The following is a 21,733-nucleotide window of genomic DNA, read 5'->3' as shown; positions in this document are numbered from 1 at the left end:
AGGTTTTCTTGGGCGGAGGACTGCAGGAGGCCATCCCGTCCGCAACCCCCCCCCCAACCGCGCGACTTACTTTTCCCTGGCAGAGGGGGCTTGCAAAACAAACTAAAATCAAAACAAAAGGAGAAATGTTTCCCCTTTTACATTTGCGCATGCACGAAGGGACAGGAAAGGAGAAAGGGAAAGAGGAAAGAAAAAGAAGAAAAGATGGGAAGAGAGGAAGGAAGGAAAAAGAAGAAAAGAGTGGAAGGAAGAATAGAATAGAATAGAATCTTTATTGGCCAAGTGTGATTGGACACACAAGGAATTTGTCTTTGGTGCAAATGCTTTCAGTGTACATAAGGAGAATAAAATATATTAATCAAGAATAATAGAATAGAATTAGAATAGAATAGAATAGAATAGAATTCTTTATTGGACAAGTGTGATTGGACACACAAGGAATTTGTCTTTGGTGCAAATGCTTTCAGTGTACATAAGGAGAATAAAATATATTAATCAAGAATAATAGAATAGAATTAGAATAGAATAGAATAGAATAGAATAGAATAGAAGTCTTTATTGGACAAGTGTGATTGGACACACAAGGAATTTGTCTTTGGTGCAAATGCTTTCAGTGTACATAAGGAGAATAAAATATATTAATCAAGAAGAATAGAATAGAATAGAATAGAATAGAACAGAACAGAATAGAAGTCTTTATTGGACAAGTGTGATTGGACACACAAGGAATTTGTCTTTGGTGCAAATGCTTTCAGTGTACATAAGGAGAATAAAATGCATTCATCAAGAATAAAAAGATACAACACTTAGTGATAGTCAAGGTTACTAATAAGCAATCAGGAAACGATCAATATCAATATAAATCATAAAGATACAAGCCACAAAGTTACAGTCCTGCAGTCATAAGTGGGAGGAGATGGGTGATAGGAACGATGAGAAGACTAATAGTAATAGTAATGCAGCCTTCGTGAATGGCTTGACAGCGGTTTGAGGGAATTATTTGTTTAATAGAGTGATGGCGTTCAGGAAAAAAAACTGTTCTTGTGTCTAGTTGTCTAGACAAAAGGAAGGAAAAAGAAGGAAAGAGGGGAAGGAGGAAGAAAGGAGAATGAAGAGGGAAGTAAAAAGGGAGGGTCTGAGGGAAGTCCTGCCTTAGCACTTAGCACCACCACGGGTGCCCCCAACACGAGCGCCGTCAACCTGGCCACCCCCCTGCCCTCCCCAGATCTGCACTGGAATACTGTTTTAGCCCCCACTATGGAGAAAGGGTGCCGACTAACTAGACAGACTACATAGGGGAACCCCAAGATGGTGAGGGGCTTGGAAGCGAATTCCTACAAAGCGCGGTACCCCACCAGGTAGCATCATCAGTGTAAGGGAGTGTGGGGTTTGCTCTCTGGTTTATATACAGTAGTTTGCCCCATCAATATTGGTGAGGATGTGGCATTCTCCTTGGTAGTTCCTCGATTAAGGTATTGTTTTCTGCTCGGTTGTTTGCCTGGTGTTAATCCTTGCTTATCTGAGTGTATGCGGCTGGAGGGAATGTTTCCTTCTTAGCTTTTTTTATTGTCCCTTTCGAATGGTGTGTAAATGTGGTTTGTCTCTGTGTCCCAGTTGAGGGCAAAACAGGGAGCAAAACCCACATTCAACTAACAATTAAGCTCAGAAGCCACTAAGTACACCAGAGCTTTGTTGGTGGTAGTCTTGCTCTTAGGCACTATGGTAAATAAATTCCTACCCCCTTCTCTGCTTATGGCCCTTCAAATATCTTCCCTTAGTCTTCTCTTTTCAGGCTAAACATACCATAGTGCCTACGAGCAAGACCAGATGAAGCTCAGAGTCCTTCTGAGCTTAGTTGCTTTCTTGCAGATGTTTCATTACCTGACTAAATAACATAATCAGTGCTAGTGAATGTGGGGTTTGCTCCAGTGGTGGGTTTCAAAAATTGTTCGAACCTACTCTGTGGGTGTGGCCTCCTTTGTGGGAGTGGCTTGCCACACATGTGACCGGATATGAAGATGCCGACGACACTTGTCAGAACCACCTTAAATTACCTCACACACAGCACTGGCTTGCATAAGAATATGATGTAAACTTCTTTTTTAAAAGACATCTTTGGTTTGCGTTAAAACAACTTCAACACACGGAATGTTCTGATTGCACCACAAACGCAGTAGTCAGCCTTACCTTTCACAGAGGCACTGAGTTTTATAAATATTTTATAAATAAATATTTTATAAATAAATAACTTGAGAGACCGCCTTCTGCCAATTACCTCCCTGCGACCAATTAGATCACACAGATTGGGCCTCCTCCGTATTCCATCGGCCAGCCAGTGTCGGCTGGCAACCACAAGGAGGAGGGCCTACTCAGTAGTAGCCCCGACCCTTTGGAACGAGCTCCCCGTGGAGATTCGTACCCTCACCACCGTCCAGGCCTTCCGCACAGCCTTGAAGAACTGGCTAGCCCGTCAGGCCTGGGGACAGAGATAGTTGCCCCTCCCGAATGATGAATGCATGTTGCCTATTGTTTTTATTACATGTGTCTATGTTATTGTTTGCATTTCCCCCTCCCTGATTTTATGTGAGCCGCCCTGAGTCCCCTCAGGGAAAAGGGCGGCCTACAAATGTCAATAAAATCAAATCAAAAAAATCAAAATCAAATATGATCATGATAGTGTAGAATAATCATATCCAAGGACCAGTGGTGGGTTTCAAATTTTTTTGGAACCTCTTCTGTAGGTGTGGCCTGCTTTCCGGGTCCACTGGTGGGACCTCTTCTAACCGGTTCGGTAGATTTGACGAACCGGTTCTACCGAATAGGTGCGAACTGGTAGGAACCCACTTCTGGTTTGCTCCCTGTTCAGCCATCAACAGACACACAGAGACAACCCACATATGCCCACCATTCAAAGGGGACAATAAAACAGCTAAGAAGAAACATTTTCTCCAGCAGCATATGCTCAGATAAGTAGGGATTAACACCAGACAAACCATCAAGCAGCAAATTACATCATAATCAAGGAACTACCAAGAGAAAACCAATCGCCACCAACACTGGCAGGGCAAGTTACAGGGAGCAAAACCCATACTCCTTTACAATGATGACGTTACCTAGCTGTTGTGGCCCGGCAGGAGCCGTTGGAGCTGCCACCAGACTCCGACAGCGAGGGATCTTATGAGTTGGCCCTGGAGGAGGTGGAGGACCCTGGACAGGGTTCCGACTCTGAGCAGGGCGCAGAGAGACTGGTTGGCCACCAGGTGGCGCCTGAGCCTTGGATCAGTGGGGAGGAGACAAGAGTGAGTGATCCAGAAACCACCTGTGAGTTGTTCCGGGATGCACGCCGTCGAAGGGCTACTCGGTGTCAAGAACAACTACGTAATTACAGGAGGTAATTACGCTCAGCTGATGCTCATTAAGATCCTCTCCTGATTATAAAAGAGACTGCTTGTGCCACGCCCTGAAGTCAACGTTAGGGACTAACGAGAAACAAACTTGGCAGGCTGGATTGCTGCCAGAGTTTGTTTGCATTGCTGCCAAGGTTTGTAGGACTTGCTGCCAGAGTGCTTATCTCTTTGTTTATGTGGCTTTCAGCCAACGAGAGTCTGGACTGATTAAAAAACATTCTCATTTATGTTCGTTTCGGCTTTCGTTCCTGGACACAGGAGGGGGGTCAGAACACCTAGCCAAGCACTGAAATGTCTGCAAGAAAACAACCTAGCACAGAGACCACCAGGGACCCCTCAGTTCAACCCTGAACTACAAATAATCTCTTCTATTGGTCCAACAGGGTAAGCTTTGCAAAAGGAGATGCACATTTGAAATAAGGAGGGATTTCCTGACAATGAAAGTTATGAAGCAGTGAAGCCGCCAGCCTCTTTCTTGGAGGATTTCAAACAATGGCTAGAAAGGATAGTGAGAAGATCCTGGAAGAGGAGGAAGATTCTTGCCCTGGGCATGGGGTTGGACTAGATGACCTCAAAGGTCCATTCTAACTCTATAATTTTGATTCAAGTGACCAGAAGTCAAGAGTGCTTCAAAGGACCATAATAATATCCATTAGCGTTATTTTCAAAAATATCTGCACGGCATTTTTCATTGAACTAGACATTTCCAAACACATTCTCTCTCAAAAATATATCTTTTAATTTACACCTTGTTGTGTTTAAACTGCCAAGGTTTTGTGCAGGAAGGTTCAAAATACGGAGTCAGGTTAATATGTACATCAAACTAATGTTTGTGAAAGAGGAAGAAAAAAGATAATAAAACCCCAGGCACGTCAGACACTTCCATGTATACAGAAAGCTGCCGCTTCATAATTCATTTGGAATAAAAAGAAGGCAAACTATAATCTACGTTACTGAATTCTGACAATACCTATGGCACGAAGTGATTGATCTTATCCCAAGCCTCACTGTGTTAAAACAAACAGCTTGTGTGTATATGTGTCTAGCGTGGGAGTTTGCAGCCGGCATTTGGATAGAAAGTTGATTTGGGGAGGGAGGGAGGGAAGGAGGGAGGGGGGGGGGAAACAATATAAAAAGGCTCAGCAAAAGTTTAGATTAAAATTTTAGACAAATGATCCCTGTGTCCTTCTCTTCTCCCGCCCTGCGAATTCTGCCTGGGGGCTCCATGCTATTTCTATGCAAATAACAGCCTCATACTTTCTATCTTATTATATCCACCGGAGCTGCAGTGACGCGACCCGAAACATGAGCGAGAGGTAGGCAAGAGAGAGACAGAGAGATACAGAGAGGGAGAGTCAGGGAAAAAAAGAGGGGGATAGAGGGTGGAAAGAGGCAGAATGGATGCTCGGTGAAGTGTGAAAAAATATTGTCAGGAGTGAGCAGCAAGGAAAAAAACACACTGAACTGAGACAGAGACAGAGAGAGAGGGACAGAAAGACACACAAACACACACAGACACACAGACACAGAGGGGGGGACAGAGGGACAGAAAGAGAGAGAGAGAGAGAGAAAGGGAGACAGAGTAAGAGAGGAGACACAGAGAAAGAGAAACAGAGAGACAGACAGAAAGAGAAAGACACACACACATACAGAGACGGAAAGAGAGACAGAGAGAGAGAGGAGACACAGAGAAAGAGAGACAGGAACAGAGACAGAAAGAGACAGACAGACAGACAGACAGACATAGAGAGAACTAGACAGAAAGGGAGACACAGAGAAAGAGAGAAAGAGCAACAGAAAGAGGCAGAGAGAGAGAGAAAGAGAGAAAAAGACAGACAGACAGACACACATACACAGAGAGAGAGACACAGAGAGACAGACAGACAGACACAGCGACAGAAAGAGAGATAGTGAGAGGGGGAGGCCCAGAGAGAGAGAGACACACACACAGACAGACAGAGGGACAGAAAGAGAAGACAGAGAGGGAGACGGAGAGAGACATAGAGAGAGAGAGAGAGGGAGACACAGAGAGAGAGATATAGAGAAAAAGAAAGAGAGAGTGATGGAGACAGAATGAGAGAAAGAAAGAAAGAAAGAGAAAGAGAGAGAGAGAGAGAGAGAGAGAGAGAGAGAGAGAGAGAGAGAGATGGAGACACAAGAAAACTATTGCTGGCATAACTTGTTTATTCCAAAACCTCTCTCCTTCCTCCTCCTCCTCCTCCTCCTCCTCCTCCTCCTCCCCCCTCCTCCTCCTCTATCCTAACCCCCCCCCCCCAGTCCCCATGTATACATTGTCGTCTTTTAAAATTCATTTGGCGTCAGGGGGATCATGCACCATCCATTTGCCATCACCGTACCATTTGCATTTCATGCCTCTTGGTTTTTGATGGGCTGATACTTTGATGCAGTGGGGAGACATGGCATTATCATTATTTCAATTTTTGGAGGGGAGGGGGGGCGAGGATGGTGAAGAGGGAGGAGGGTCAATGAGTGCGATGCAGCGTGTGCGTGCGTGCGCACACACAAACAATTTTATACAGAGAAGCAGGAGGGAGGGAATGGGGGGGGGTGGAAACGATACGCCAAGCTTCCCTACGCGCTTTGCAAATGCCGAAGACAAAGGGCAGGCAGAAATCTCTCGGTACAACCGCAGAGAGATGTGGTTGTATTAGAGGTGCGTTCCTACCGGCGTGGTATGGTTCAGCCGAATAGGAGTAACTCTGGTAGACACGTGACCGTACCGGTTCTATCCTCGGTGGCGCCATCTTGATTTTCTGTTCTGCACATGCGCAGAACAATCTTCATTGGAAAAATATGTAATTTCTCCCCCCTTTTTAAATGTTGTGCGCATGCGCAGACCGTTTTAAGGGCAAATGCGCACGGAGCGCACACAAAAACCTTTGGGTAGTAATGGCGGCGGGAACCTATCCCTGGATTGTGCCACACACCCCTGCCAGAAAGACCTCCTCTCTTGGCAGTTTCCAGGTTGCTACCATGTTCCTTCGGCCAAACTGCGGGAGGACAACTTCACACAGGTTTCTGCACTCCAATGAGGAGGAAGCGGCATCAGTACAAAAATCGGTTTCAGACATAAGATCTCCTCCTCATTCGTCGCCCACTTCTCTTCTCTTCCCTTCTTTCCGGTTTCCAGCCAAAGCTAGACTGGGGGTGTCGAACTCGATTTCATGGGAGGGGGCTGCATTATAGGAGCCTGGGGAGGGTGAAAAGAGGCTCCCCCCGGGGGGCACTCCGGAGGCTTCAGAAGCTTCCCTGAAGCCTCTGGAATGCAAAAAACTGGCCCTACGGGCAAACTGGAAGTTCAGGAACAGACTTCTGGTTTACTTGTAGGGCTAGTTTAAGCCCTCCGGAGCCTTCAGGGCAGGGGTGGGTTTCTCGCCCCGTTCCAACCGGTTCGGTTGGAATGGGGCTGGCGGTGTCCTCGTGCACACGCGCAGTGCACGCATGCGTACTAGCGTCTGTGCAATGCTCCAGCTGCTCCTGGAGGATCGCGCAGGCGCTGTATGCGTCCTGCGCATGCGTGGAAGCGCAGAACTCGTCAAAACCGGGTAAGGAGCGTGGGCGAGTGGGCGGGCCCTTCGCAGTTCCCGGAAGTTAGTTACTTCCGGGTTCGCTGACCAACCGGTTCGCGGGGACCGCTGCGAACCGGTTGAAACCCACCCCTGCTTCAGGGCTTCCGTGAAGACTCCAGAGGATGAAAAACGACCCAACGGAGAAACCCGAAGTCCGTAGGGCCCATTGTTTGAGCTCCAGAGGCTTCAGGGAAGCTCCTGAAGCCTCCTATAAAGCCTCTGGAGCCTGGGGAGGGCGGAAAAAGCATGCAAAAAATGGGGAGGGGTTGCAGCTGTCATGCGCGCAGGTGGGGAGTAGCGCATTGTATTATGGGTGCAGCACGCCCACGCACGACCCCCCCCCCCTGCGTTCCCCCCGCTTATGGCATGCGAGCCAAAAGAGGTTCGCCATCGCTGCCCTATACCATTTCAGACAAATGGTTGTCCAATCTCTTCTTATAAACTTCTAGTGTTGAAGCATTCACAACTTCTAGAGGCAAGTTGTTCCACTGGTTCATTGTTTTCACTGTCATCTTTCACTCTGTCTTCGGAGTGTGACAGCCACTGCCGAATTAAAAGTTTGCTATTACTGTTCAGTCATGACTGATTGTTCGTGGCCCAATGGACCACAGCACAGCACGCCAACCCCACCCCCGCATCCCATCTTCCATTGTCTACTGGGATTTCCCCAAATGTATGTTCATCATGTCGATGACACTGTCAAACCATCTCATCCTCGGCTATTCCCTTCTTCTTTTGCCAAATTAACAGTTCAGGCTTATTCTTTAAATGGAGTGGTACTTTTTTTTTTTTTGATGTTGGATGGGGTATTTGGGGGCTATTGCTGTGAATATATTAGGGACGCGGTGGCTCAGCGGCTAAGACGCTGAGCTTGTCGATCAGAAAGGTCGGCAGTTAGGCAGTTCAAATCCCTAGCACCACATAACGGAGTGAGCTCCTGTTACGTGTCCCAGCTTCTGACAACCTAGCAGTTCAAAAACACGTAAAAAATGCAAGTAGAAAAATAGGAACAGCGTTCCGTGTGCCTTCAGCGTTTACTCATGCCGGCCACATGACCACGGAGACGTCTTTGGGCAGGGCTGGCTCTTGGGCTTTGAAACGGAGATGAGCACTGCCCCCTAGAGTCAGGAACGACTAGCACGTATGTGCAAAGGGAATCTTTACTTTTACTGTGAATTTCTTCCCCACCCCCCTTGTGTTTTCTACTTAGGTAAGAGGCTGGGAGACAGGACTATTTGACAGGGGTAAAGAGTGAGTAAATAAATGAAGCCATCCATCCATACTTGAGTTCACATCCGTATGGGTGGATGTGATACCGTGGGTGAATTATGGAGCATGTGATCACTCCAATTAGAGGCTTCTGGACATTATCTTAATCTCACCAGGAATGGACTATAATGACTCTTTGATATCAAGTTGAGAAGCAAATAATGAGGATCATAGGTTGCTTCTGTTCCCTAGCAGATTGCTGGTGATCCAAATCAAGCCTGTTAAATTCTTTTTTTTTTGGGGGGGGGGGGGGTGTGACTTCCTTCTAGCCTTATACAGGTAGTCCTCCATTTATGACTACAATTGAGCTCAAACTTTCTGTTGCCAATTGAGACAGTTGTTAAGTGAGTTTTGCTCCATTTCACGGTCTTTCTTGCCAGGGTTGTTAAGTGAATCACTGCTCTTGTTAAATTAGTACAATAATACAATAGCAGAGTTGGAAGGGACCTTGGAGGTCTTCTAGTCCAACCCCCTACCTAGGCAGGAAACCCTACACCGTTTCAGGCAAATGGATATCCAACATCTTCTTAAAGACTTCCAGTGTTGGGGCATTCACAACTTCTGGAGGCAACTTCTGTTCCACTCATTCATTGTTCTGACTGTCAGGAAATTCCTCCTCAGTTCTAAGTTTCTTCTCTCCTTGATTAGTTTCCATCCATTGCTTCTTGTTCTGCCCTCAGGTGCTTTGGAGAATAGTTTGACTCTCTCTTCTTTGTGGCAACCCCTGAGATATTGGAACATGCCTCCACTAGTCCTTCTTTTCATTAAACTAGACATACCCAGTTCCTGCAACCGTTCTTCATATGTTTTAGCCTCCAGTCCCCTAATCCTCTTTGTTGCTCTTCTCTGCTCTCTTTCTAGAGTCTCCACATCTTTTCTACATCATGGCGACCAAAACTGAATGCAAATATTCCAAGTGTGGCCTTAACCAAGGCATTATAAAGTAGCATTAACCCTTCACGTGATCTTGATTCTGTTCCTCTGTTTATGCAGCCTAGAACTGTGTTGACTTTTTTGGCAGCTGCTGCACACGGCTGGCTCCTATTTAAATGGTTGCCCACTAGGACTCCAAGATCCCTTTCACAGTTACTACTGTTGAGCAAGGTACCACCTATACTGTACCTGTGCATTTGGGTTTTCTTGCCTAAATGTAGAACCTCACTCTTTTCACCATTGAATTTCATTTTATTTCATTTTATAGTAACACGGTTGTGAAGTAGATCTGGCTTCCCCGCTGACTTTACTTATCAGAAGGTCACAAAAGGGGATCGTGTGACCCCCCCTCTCCCTCCCAGGACAGTGCAACCGTCATAAATATGAATCATTTGCCAAGCGCCTGGATTTTGATCACGTGACTACAGGGATGCCAGGACGGTCATAAATGTGAAGAACGGTCAGAAGTCAAATTTTCTAGTGCCGTTGTACCTTCGAACGGTCACTAAACAAACTGCTGTAAGCCAAGGAGTACCAGTACCACTCAACCCATATTATTGTTATTATTTTTTCTTGGTTGATGGTGTTATCAAATACAGCCATTGTTATGTTTTCTTGTCGTGCTGGCTGAGGAATTCTGGGAGTTGAAGTCCACAAGTCTTGAAAGTTTCCAAATGTGGATATCCTTGCTTTAGAGTTTCAACCTAAAAACCTTGAATGGGAAGGCTGTACCAAACATCCATTCTATGATAGTACCTGCCATAGCTGGAACTTTATGGTCCTGCCATAGCCAAAACTCTATGGTATTATCATAGAGTACTAGCCATAGAGTCACAGTTCTCATGCTATGTAGCCCTGTTCCATTCAGCCCAACACTGGCTGACAATACACAGTTCTCAACTTCCTACCCCCCATTTAGACCCGGATTTCCATTTCTAAACATGGCGGTTAGAAATAGCAATAGCATTTAGGCTGATATACGGAGTGCTGCAGTGGCCTAGAAGTAAACCTCTTGCCTCACAATCAGGAATCTGTGAGTTCGATCCTAGGTAGAGGCAGATATTTCTCTGGGCACGTTGAGAATATATCTGCTGAATATAACTCCGCATTGGTGATAGGAAGGGCATCTGGCCAATAAACACTCAGCTCTACCCCTTAAGGGATTATGGGGTCATTAAAAAGAGATGATGTTGATGAATGAGGCTTATATACCTCCCCATAGAGCTTTATAGCAGTCTCTGGGCAATTTGCAATGTTGAAGCATTATTTATATATTTGCCGAACAACCTGGGTCCTCATTTTACTGATCTCAGAAGGTTGAGTCAACCTTGAGCCCGCCAGGATTGAACTCCAGGCTGTGGGCAGAGTCTGCCTGCAATACTGCATTTTAACCAACTGTGCCACCAGGGCTCCAAGTGAGTCACACCCGATTTTATAACCCTTTTTTTTAAACCTCAGTTGCTAAGCAAACCACTGCAGTTGCTAAGTGAATCAGGAGATTGTTAAGCAAATACAATTTCTCCTATTAGCTTTGCTCTTTGGGGGCCAGTGGGGAAGGTCACAGGTCGTGATCCCACGACCCTGGGATGCTACAGCCGTCATAAATACATGCCGAGCGCCAGAATTTGGATCCTGCGTCTGTGGGGCTGTTGTGAAGGTCGTAACTGTGACGACAGGTCATAAGTCACTTTTTTTCAGTGCCACTGTAACTTTGAACAGTTGTAAAACGAATGCTTGTTAAGTCAAGGACAGAAGTGGTATTCAGCGGTTCGGACCGGTTCGCTGGAACCGGTAGTGGAAATCGCAGGTGGGCCTGCCCCGCCCCCCCGCCAGCCCCGGCTCTATGCCATCCTATTTAGGCACGTTTTCAAGCTGCACGCATGCGTGCAAGCCACATGCACGATCAAAGCACATGTGCGGAAGGCCGAGCGCATGCGCGGATGGGTTCAAGCTCACATTTGCGAACCGGTAGACAAAGTAAGTGAATACTCCAGTGAATACCACCCCTGGATTCAGAGGTGGATCTGGCATACATGATAAGAACATGAGTGTCAGGCCTGTAGTCATATTCCCTTTTGGATCTTTGGCCTGTCACACTTTCTATTATTCTACTATGCATTTTCTATTGTGGGGAAATGGGAGGGGGGGATTGTACAAAGTTAGATGCAATGTAGCTATAACAACATTCTTTCTAGAAAGCCAAGGCTTTGTCTCTGCACCTCTGCACCTGACCGGAACTGGATGGGTGGAACTGCCAGCATGGCAGTGGGAGATGGGGCCATGGGATGGACTTGTGGGTGTGGGGGCAAGATCATGGACTTTCAACTGGGTGGGGGGAAACTGGGAAGATTTCAGATTCGGGTTCTCTCAGATGTGCCAACATGACTCTCTTAATAAATTGGAACTTTGAGCAATACTTTGCCTCGGACTCTGATTTAATTTTGGATGCTATTTGGAACTCTGACACATGAGGGTGAATGTACCAATATAATGGGTATCACCAAAGGCCTCCTAAAAGGCAAGTTAGAAGGAGTTACAATATATGAATGTGAGACGCAGGACTGTGTATTTAAGGTGGAAGGATAGAGGGTTTCACGGGTAGGATTAGAGCATGGGACACCACTTGGAACGGGATAGTCATGGTTACTATGCCACCTGGCTACTACCCGGGGGAGGGCCTTCTCTGTGGCAGCTCCGGCCCTTTGGAACGAACTCCCTGCGGAGATTCGGACCCTCACCTCTCTCCAGGCCTTCCGGAAAGCTGTCAAAACCTGGCTGTGCCGGCAGGCCTGGGGTTGATGAGTTCCCCTCCCCTCTCGACTTGTATGATTGTGTGATTCTTGGCTATTTTAATTACGTGTATTGTGTTTATGTTCCCTTTTTTCCCCCCTTTGAGTTGTTCGCCGCCCTGAGTCCCTCCTGGAGAAGGGCGGCATACAAATAAACTAAATCTTAATCTTAATCAAAATCTTAATCTTACTAATAATAGGCATCCTCCATGGTTCATGGAATGTCCAGGAAATGAGGCAGTAGATTGAATGTTCAGAAGCCACTTTTGTATACAAATAAGTATAGGATAATACGGGCTTATATGCATGGTATTACTCACCATCGGGACCTTTTTCAGTGGAGAACCCCAGTATAAAAGCCACATGCTGCATTCCCACCGAATCACAGCTTATCCCACCCTAGCAAAGGCACAAAATCAAGATCCCTTGGGCCGAGTTGGTCCGTGACCCGACAAATGCGCGAATGTCAAAAGCATGCTGACAACAGCGCGCCGACAGAAGCGCGATTTAAGTTAAGGTAAGATTTAGGGTTAGGTTTAGGGTTAGGTTTAGAGTTAGGTTTAGGGTTAGGTTACAGCACGCTTCTGTCGGCGTGCTGTTGTCGGCGCGCTTCAGCGCTCATTCATCGGCGTGGTTTTGTCACCGCGGTTTAGTCAGGCACGCTTTTGTCGTTCGCGCATTTGTGGTGGAACCGAGTTGGTCCTCGGGCTGCCCAAATCTTCAGCGAGGGTCCGATCGCCCGGATTCCCAATTCTTAAAAATGCAACCTGCACGAGCGATCTTCCTCACCCGCCTTTCACCACCCGCCCGGGCCCCCGAAACCGATGCGTCTCTATTTTCATTATTTTTAAGTGCAATTGCTTAACTCTCAGTGCTGATCCCTACGCATCAAAGGAAAGGTCTCCGTGTCCTTGAACCTTTGGCCTGGGGTGCCACAACAGTCACAACATTCTCCTCCAACCTTTGTCGTGGCTGTGCTGCAAATCCCCGGAATCAGATTGCTACCCAAAGAAAGAAAATAAAAGTGGAATCGCGCAAGGCCCCCCCCCCCACTCTGCCACCTGCTTCCCCTTGTCATCCCCCCCCCTCGTCCCCCCCCACCCCCACCCACTCTGCCTCCGTCTGTAATTCAAGGGCAAATTGTTTCTCTCTCCTGCTCACAAGAACCGGGCTCTTGAGCATAAATTTCAAACAGCTGCTGCCTGGGTGGTGTGGTGATTTAAGAGCCGAGGCCTTTGACTCCTGCATCCAACCCTGTTTAAAACCTAAAGTGGGATGGCTAGGAGGTTGGGGCATTTCCATCCCCAGGGGGACAATTCATTCAGGTATATTGCACAAAGGCTGCAAACAAGCCAGAGCCTCGCTTTTCTCTCTCTCTCTCTCTCTCTTAGAGAGGGGTCATTATTCTGCAGGAGCAGCGGCTGGAGAAACAGCAGGCTGGCCGAGAAGAGCGCATTGATCTAAATAAAACAGAATCTGGACCGCACAATGGGCCACTCTGCTCGCAGAAGGACCGGCGGGGGAGGGAGGCCGGGGGGGGGGGGGCAGGGCAAGAGAAAGCTTTCCGAGTCGCATCTTGTGCCTTTTCCACAAGCCTTGGGGTTTATGGGGCTGCCGAAAGGGCATCTTTGAGCCTTGCAGGATCCAAACTGGATCGTTCGCCGCGACTGGAGGATTAGGCTTCCGAGGTTTCGGACTCACGCTGGAGCCCACCTTGGGGGAACTCCTTTCTCTCCAGAATGGGTGAAGATATACGGCGTATTGATGAGGGTGCCTGGATGTGTGGCAGCTTTTTAATTGTTGATTAATAGCTGGGCATCAACATTCCGATCAACAACTGTGAAAAGCCACAGGACATCCCATAAATACGACGCACACAATAGACCCGTGAGGGCGAACCTATGGCACGCGTGCCACAGGTGCCACACGGAGCCCTCTCTGTGCGCATGCAAGCCGTCGCCGAGCTCCACCGTGCATGTGCGCACACCTCTCGCCAGCCAGCCAGCTGATTTTCAGATCTCTGCCGCGCATGCAGGAGACGAGCGTGCATGTGTGTGTGTGTGGGTCACTCGTGCATACATACATGGGGGGGCAGGGGGAGTGCAGAGGGGTGCGGCGTTCCCCCCTGTGATCCCGTTTTTGGTGCCCGGAGGCTTCAGGGAGGCCTGCTAGACCAAAAACGGGGTGCAGAGGGAGTTGCGTGCATGTACAGGGGAGTCATGCACATGCGTAGGGGGAGTGCAGGGTAGCACACAGGGGGGGGCAGGGAGCACTGCATTGTGGGTGTGGGCACGCGCATGATTTCGTCATCACTGCAATAGACCGAAGCAAACTTTCTGGTGACGGAGAAGTTCCCCTGAGGATGGGCTCCAGCACGAGTCGGAAAGCTCAGTAGACAAAGCCTCCGGTTCCGGCGACTGACCCAGATTGGATCCTGCTGTCAGGCCTGCGGTCAGTTCCTTTTGGGACCTTTGGCCTGCCACACTAATATTCTATTCTACTATGCTGTTTTATTAGTGGGGTAATTGGGAGGGGGGGATTGTACGGAGTTAGATGCTATGTAGCCATAACAAAATTCTTTCTAGAAAGCCAAGGTCATCCTTTGTCTCTGCACCTCTGCACCTGACCGGAACTGGATGGGTGGAAATTGCCAGCATGGCAGTAGAAGACTGGACCATGTGATGGACTTGTGGGTGTGGGGGCAAGTTCATGAACTCTCAACTGGGTGGGGAAAACCAGGAAGCTTTCAGATTCGGGTTTTCCCAGATGTGCCAACGTGGCTCTCTTAATAAATTGGAACTTTGAGCAATACTTTGCCTTGGACTCTGATTTAATTTTGAATGTTATTTGGAACCCTGACACCTGCAACATTATCCTGGGGCACGTAGATTTGCCTTCATTCGTCTTGGAGAGTTGTCCAGCGCATGGCCTGGCTGGGGAATTCTGGGAGTTGAAGTCCACAAGCCTTAAATTGTGCCAAATTTGGACATCTCTGTTTTAAAAATCATGATCCGCAAAGAAGAAAGGCTTACTTTGTTGAGTGCTCCAGCGCCGGTCAAGATTATATGTGAGTTTTCCACCTGGATTGTCCTTTGTCCCAGCCGGACAACGTAAGCCCCAATTCCGATGGCACGGCAGGTCACCTAAAAACAAAATAAATCCAAATGGGTATTCAGATCAATTCTGCAGCATTTTTGGAGAACCTTTTGCCCTCCGTACATGAATGCAAGGAAGAGAAATGGACTCTTTATTATGGAAGCAGAATGCCCGCCAATGCTAAAAGAAGCCTCCTCTCCAGCCAATGCATTCGCTTCATGAACAACACGCCTGATTTGGGCTGGAAAGCATTACAAACCAATGCCTCAAATTCTGGAAAAAAGACGCTTCTTAATGGGAACAGGTTTGGAGTACTGGTGAAGGTGCTGGACTGCAAACCAGGAAGCTGTGAGTACTAGGTCTCCCTTAGGCATGAAAGCTGGCTGGGTGACTTTGGGAGCATCACTTCCTCTCAACCCAACACAGCTCACAGCATTGTTGTTGTGAGGAAAAGAGGAAGAGGAGGGAGCATGCTTACTACTTTGAGTTGATGGGGGAGCAGAGGGATAGAGAGGAAGAAGGGAAAGGAAGGGGGGAGAGAGAGGGAAGGAAGGAAGGAAAGAAAGAAAAGAAAGGAGGGAGGGAGGAAGAGATAGGGAGGGTGGGAGGAAGGGAAGAAGGAAAGAAAGAAAAAGGAAGAAGAGAAATGGAGGGAGGAAGATATAGGGAGGGAGGAAGGAAAGGAAGGAAGAGAAAGAAAGAAAAGAAAGGAGGGAGGGAGGAAAAGATAGGGAGGGTGGGAGGAAGGGAAGAAGGAAAGAAAGAAAGAAAAAGGAAGAAAAGAAATGGAGGGAGGAAGATATAGGGAGGGAGGAAGGAAAGGAAGGAAGAGAAAGAAAGAAAAGAAAGGGAGGGAGGAAGAGATACGGAGGGGAGGGTGGAAGGGAGGAAGGAAGAGATAGGGAGGGAGGGAGGAAGGAAAAAAGAAAGAGAAAGAAAGAAAAGGGAGGGAGGGGAAGGAGGAAGGAAGGAAAGAAAGAAAGAAAGAAAGAGAAAAGAAAGGGAAGGAGGAAGGGAGGGAGGAGAGAAGGAAGGAAGGATGGAAGGAAGAAAGGAAGGAAGGAAGATTAATAATAAACAATTCCCAATGGGGAGAAGTAATAGTTGGCAGAATAAATGATTTGTCAATGAACTCTGAATACCAAGCCATGTTTATTGCAGTCTAAATAAGACTCAAGGTCTTCCAATGATCTGGCTGGGGGGGCGTCACGCAAGGGGAGCCCCTCCTGTACCATCTCCCCAAAACAGAATCAAAACGGCCCTTTCTGATCTCATCACATCCAATCGGCATCGCAAGCATCCTGCCGAGACCTTCTTAACCACTTCCATGGTTCCATCTCTTCCTTAAGTGAGACCCCCACGAGAAAGGGCAATGAGCAGTCAGGGTATAGATGGAAAGAAGGGCTCTCTGCCAAGGCTTCCACTGCTTTTCACTTGGCACATCGGAGGTCTAACACTCCCTGCCAGAAGTTGCATGAGTAAGCCTATCTGCTGGTGGGGCCAACACTTGAAGGGCCCTGCTGATTACAGCTGCTAAATCTAGGAGGCCACTTAATGCCTCATCTTCCTCATCTTCTCACCTTCTAACCTCACCATCCCACCTCACAATTGTGGATTTACCAGGTTAATTGTGATGATCTCTTCATAGGCAAGTGATGATTCTCCAGCAATCATGCCAGATCCTCGCAGGTTCTCGGTCCCCAGGCCATCTTCTTTTCCAATAATATCTGTAATTTTATATCTGATATAGGGTGAAAGGAACGATCAGAGAGCCGTAGAGGAAACACACACAAACACAAACACGCCCTGCACACGCACAAATATTATATTTGGCACTAAAATACTACTAGTTCCTAGATGGATTACTATGCAGCATCCTCTGGATCTACACCTACACAACCCACATCCTCCTTGTTTGATCGCTATTGATATTTAATACATAAATAATATTCATTATCGTCAAAGGCCAACACAAAACCAAATTGAAACAAACTAATATGATCCAAAAATATCATCTCTCTCCTCCCTTCCTCTCTCTCTCCTTTCTCTCTCTCTCCCGCCCTCTCTCTTTAACTGTTTGTGTGTCTTATGTTCAGGTTAGCCCAAAGAGTGCACAATTTTTGAACTAAAATACTTAAAATCCATCTATCATTAAGAATGCCTAAAAAATATTCTGGGACACATTACGCTTGTGGAATTGATACTTCCATGCTATTCACACCAGTTTTATCCACAAAACTGTGGCCATGGCAGCCCACAGTCATGTGATCATGCTTTCTAATGCTTCCTACCAGCTTCCAACAAGCAAAGTCAATGGGAAGCCTGCAGGAAGTCAGAAATTGGTCCTGCTGCTTTTTCGCTTGCTCATTCTGTTTCTCTATTTAAGTAAATAAACATTGACTTATCATTGAAAGGTTTTTTTTTGCCACTACAGTTATTTTTTCTTCCTAAAATATATACTGTATTTTTCGGAGTATAAGATGCACCCTTTTCCCTCAAAAAAAAAAGGCTGAAAATCTGGGTGCTTCTTATACACTGAATACAGCATTTTTTTGCCTCCCAAAACTCCTCCCCCTTCACCAAAATGGTCGTGCATTGCCTTTAGGAGGCTTTCAGAGAGCTCCTGGGGGCTGGGGAGGGCAGAAATGAGTGACAAATGGCCCATTTTTTGCCCCACCCGCAGCCCCCAGCAGCACTCTATAAGCTTCCTAAAGGCTATCCATGCCTTTTTTGACAAAAAATGGGCCAGTTTTCACAAAAAATGGGCCATTTATTGCTCGTGTTTACCACCCCCCCAAGCCTCCTAAGAACTATTCATGCCCTTTTGGGGGGGGGGGGAACGGGCCCGTTTTCATGGAAAACAGGCCGTTTTTGGGAGGTTTGCAGAGTGCGAAAACTTTTTTTTAAATTTTCCTCTTCAAAATCTTGCTGCATCTTATACTCCGAAAAATACGGTACTCTTTTTAGATGATTACAGTTTTTTTTAAAAAAAGGGGGGGGGGAGAATATAGTCAGTCTAAAATGTTACGTTCCTTCTAAAGTCTTCTCCACCTTTGTCTCTAGGATAACCCCAAGTCCACAGATTTGAAAAACACTTCTCTACAATGTGTATGTATGTTTTGTATGTGTGTATATGTTGTAGTCACCTCCACTCTTTCTCTTTGGATTGATATTTTGCCATCTCCCCCAAAATGGACATCTGCTGGAGAGTCCTGAATTGGAGAAGGACAGCAGAGCTGCAACTTTTGAACTGAACAATCTCCAGTTATGGGACTTTTCGCTCTTCTCTTGAGGACTATAAACATCACATACCTTGATTCTCCTCCGTCTTCCACGTGTTCACAATGTACTGAATTCAAGGCACTAACTTTCTTATAATCTTGTGGAGTTAGGTAGAGATACTTGAATCCCTGGAAAAGGGAGTGAAGAAAAGAGATAAAATAGCGTAAGGGAAGTTCTGCTACTCTTATTCCAAATCTGTACTGCACATCCAAATAATAACATCTGGCAACCCCCCCCCAAATCTGTTAAAATAACTATACATGATTTGTGGCTTCAAATGACATTAAAGAGACTTTTAAGATAATACAATACAATACAATACAATACAATAGCAGAGTTGGAAGGGACCTTGGAGGTCTTCTAGTCCAACCCCCTGCCTAGGAAGGAAACCCTATACTGTTTTAGACAAATGGCTATCTAACATCTTCTTAAAGACTTCCAGTGTTGGGGCATTCACAACTTCTGGAGGCAACTTCTGTTCCACTGATTAATTGTTCTCACTGTCAGGAAATTTCTTCTCAGTTCTAAGTTGCTTCTCTCCTTGATTAGTTTCTACCCATTGCTTCTTGTTCTACCCTCAGGTGCCCTGGAGAATAGCTTGACTCCCTCTTCTTTGGGGCAACCCCTGAGATATTGGAAGACTGCTATCCTGTCTCCCCCTAGTCCTTCTTTCCATTAAACTAGACATGCCCAGTTCCTGCAATCGTTCTTCATGTGTTTTAGCCTCCAGTCCCCTCTTTCTGTACTCTTTCTAGAGCAGGGGTAGTCAACCTTTTTATACCTACCGCCCACTTTTGTATCTCTGTTAGTAGTAAAATTTTCTAACCGCCCACCAGTTCCAAGTAATGGTGATTTATAAAGTAGGGAAGTCAATTAAATTAAAAAAATGAAAGTGCTTCAGTATCAGACAAAAACCCTACTGCCCACCATGAAAGCTGGAACGCCCACAAGTGGGCGGTAGGGACCAGGTTGACTACCACGGTTCTAGAGTCTCCACATCTTTTCTACATCGTGGTGACCAAAACTGAATGCCGTATTCCAAGTGTGGCCTTACCAAGGCCTTATAAAGTGGTATTAACCCTTCATGTGATCTTGATTCTATCCCTCTGTTGATGCAGCCTAGAACTGTGTTGGCTTTTTTGGCAGCTGCTACACACGGCTGGCTCCTATTTAAATGGTTGTCCACTAGGACTCCAAGATCCCTCTCACAGTTACTACTATTGAGCAAGGTACCACCTATACTGTACCTGTGCATTTGCGAGATTAACTGGATGATAGTCATTTCAGTTGTGCATTGAAAAGAAACCAGATTTCTAGTTCTCATTGTGATCTCCTAATACGAAAATGCAGTTAATCCTTGACTTACGACCACCATTGAGCCTAAACTGTCCAGTGCTTAGAAAGATACTTAAGTGAACATTTGCTCCATTTTACAACTTTTTTGGGGGGAAAGGGTGCGTCTTATACTCCGAAAAATACGGTTATTTTCCTCTCTGAAAACACATTCCAACTCCACCGTCATTCCATGCTTCCAAAGATCCTTACCTTATAGGGGTCGGCTGGATCTTCCCATGCAACGTGAAACATGTGACGAATTTCTTCAGCCAAGCCAATCCTGGCCCCGCTGTTGGCAGCGACATAAACCCGGGGGATACCCAGTGCCCGGGCCAGCTCGGATGCTCTGAGAAAAAGCAAGTCTTCCTGGGGCCCAAAGGACCCAATCTTATATGTGATGTCGTTGCTAATGACAATGATGTCTCGGCCGTCTGTATATTCAGGGGTCTTGAGAGTCATGCGCCAAGCCACCATTCCAATCTGTAAAACAAGAAGCGTTGATGTTACGTTATTGATTATTGCTAAGATTAGAACGTTGTTTTTCAAACTTGACCACTTTCAGTTTTATGGACTTCAACTCCCAGAATTCCAGGCCAGTGTACCTTAGAACTCCCAGAATTCCAAGCCAGCATGCTTTAAGATGGATGGACTTCAACTCCCAGAATTCTCAAGGGGGAAAAAACCCCCAGAAAATCCAAAACACTTTTGGGACAACCATTAGCTGGATGATTGAGAATCTCCAAAGACAGATCTATTGGCAAACTTTTTATACCACTCCGTCACATCACCGGCTGGTGTGCAACACTGTAGTTAGACAAAAAAGAATATGTAATACTACTACGGCTCCTGAGCCCTCCATATCACAGTATCCCTACGATGGCAATCAAAATGTTATCTCCAGAGGCCACACCATCTTCTCCACACACTCGCAATTTGCACAGTGGTAGATTCAGAGGTGGTATTCAGCAGGTTCTGACTGGTTCTGGTGAACTGGTAGCGGAAATTTTGAGTAGTTCGGAGAACCGGTAAATACAACCTCTGGCTGGCCCCACCCCCATCTATTTTCTGCCTCCTGAGTCCCAGCTGATTGGGAGGGAATGTGGATTTTACAGTATCCTTCCCCTGGAATGGAGACGGAATGGAAATTTTACAGTAGCCTTCCCCTGCCGCGCCCACCAAGCCACACCCACAGAACTGGTACTAAAAAAATTGGAATCCCACCACTGGGTAGATCCCACAACAGATGACCTAACAGGATGGGCTAGAACCATGATGGGAAACCTATGGCACGTGTGCAAATGGTGGCATGCAGAGCTCTCTTTGTGGGCAGGCGCGCCATCGCCAGCTGCTCTTCTGGGTTCCGTCACACACAGGTACACCAATTTCTGAACCAAAATACTTAAAATCCATCATTAAGAATGCCTAAAAAATATTCTGGGACACATTAGGCTTGTGGAATTGATACTTCCATGATATTCACACCAGTTTTATTCACAAAAGTGTGGCCATGACAGCCCACAGTCATGTGATCGATTTCTGATGCTTCCTACCAGCTTCCCAGAAGCAAAGTCAATGGGGAAGCCTGTAGGAAGTTGGAAATTGGTCCTGCTCCTTTTTTGACCAGCTGCACACCAATCAGCTGCTCTCTTCCAAGTTGTCGGGCGAATGCGTGTGCATGCGCGCGACGGAACCCGGAGAACAGCTGTCTAGTGTGTGTGCATGCCGGACCAGCTTTCTGCCACGCATGCGCACAATGTAGCCTGGAAGAGCAGCTGGCCACCGTGTGCAAGTGCACCGGCCAGCTGCTTTCTTCCGGGTTCTCGCACTCTGGCACGCACATGCATGCTCCAGTTTCGGCACTGTGCCAAAAAGGTTAAGCATCACTGGGCTAGGATCACTGAGGACAAGGCTTTCCTTGATGTTATCCAGTGCCATGCTGTACCAGGGATTGCATTAGCCCTGGTGATGTTATATAGTTTGGCTAATGAAATGCCTGCAAGAAAACAATTGAGCTCAGAGTGCACCAGGGACC

The 21,733-nt window shown here is 46.7% G+C and overlaps 1 protein-coding gene across 4 annotated transcripts in view; it reads right to left on the bottom strand.

The window, feature by feature from the left end:
* The window catches only part of ACACA (acetyl-CoA carboxylase alpha), a 308,466-nt gene that overhangs the window by 77,926 nt on the left and 208,807 nt on the right, over positions 1 to 21,733 (bottom strand). For all 4 annotated transcript variants that reach the window (XM_032214921.1, XM_032214922.1, XM_032214923.1 and 1 more), the window contains 4 exons: positions 19,912 to 20,181; positions 18,397 to 18,494; positions 16,705 to 16,825; positions 15,021 to 15,131 (listed from right to left, as the gene is read on the bottom strand). In XM_032214921.1, coding sequence (XP_032070812.1) covers positions 15,021 to 15,131; positions 16,705 to 16,825; positions 18,397 to 18,494; positions 19,912 to 20,181 — 600 coding nt within the window. The remainder of the gene's footprint in view (positions 1 to 15,020; positions 15,132 to 16,704; positions 16,826 to 18,396; positions 18,495 to 19,911; positions 20,182 to 21,733) is intronic.

The sequence above is a fragment of the Thamnophis elegans genome, chromosome 4 (genome assembly GCF_009769535.1).
Source record: "Thamnophis elegans isolate rThaEle1 chromosome 4, rThaEle1.pri, whole genome shotgun sequence".
Classification (NCBI taxonomy): domain Eukaryota; kingdom Metazoa; phylum Chordata; class Lepidosauria; order Squamata; family Colubridae; genus Thamnophis; species Thamnophis elegans.
Note: the sequence above shows the minus strand (reverse complement) of the source record. Positions and strands in the feature narration are given on the sequence as shown.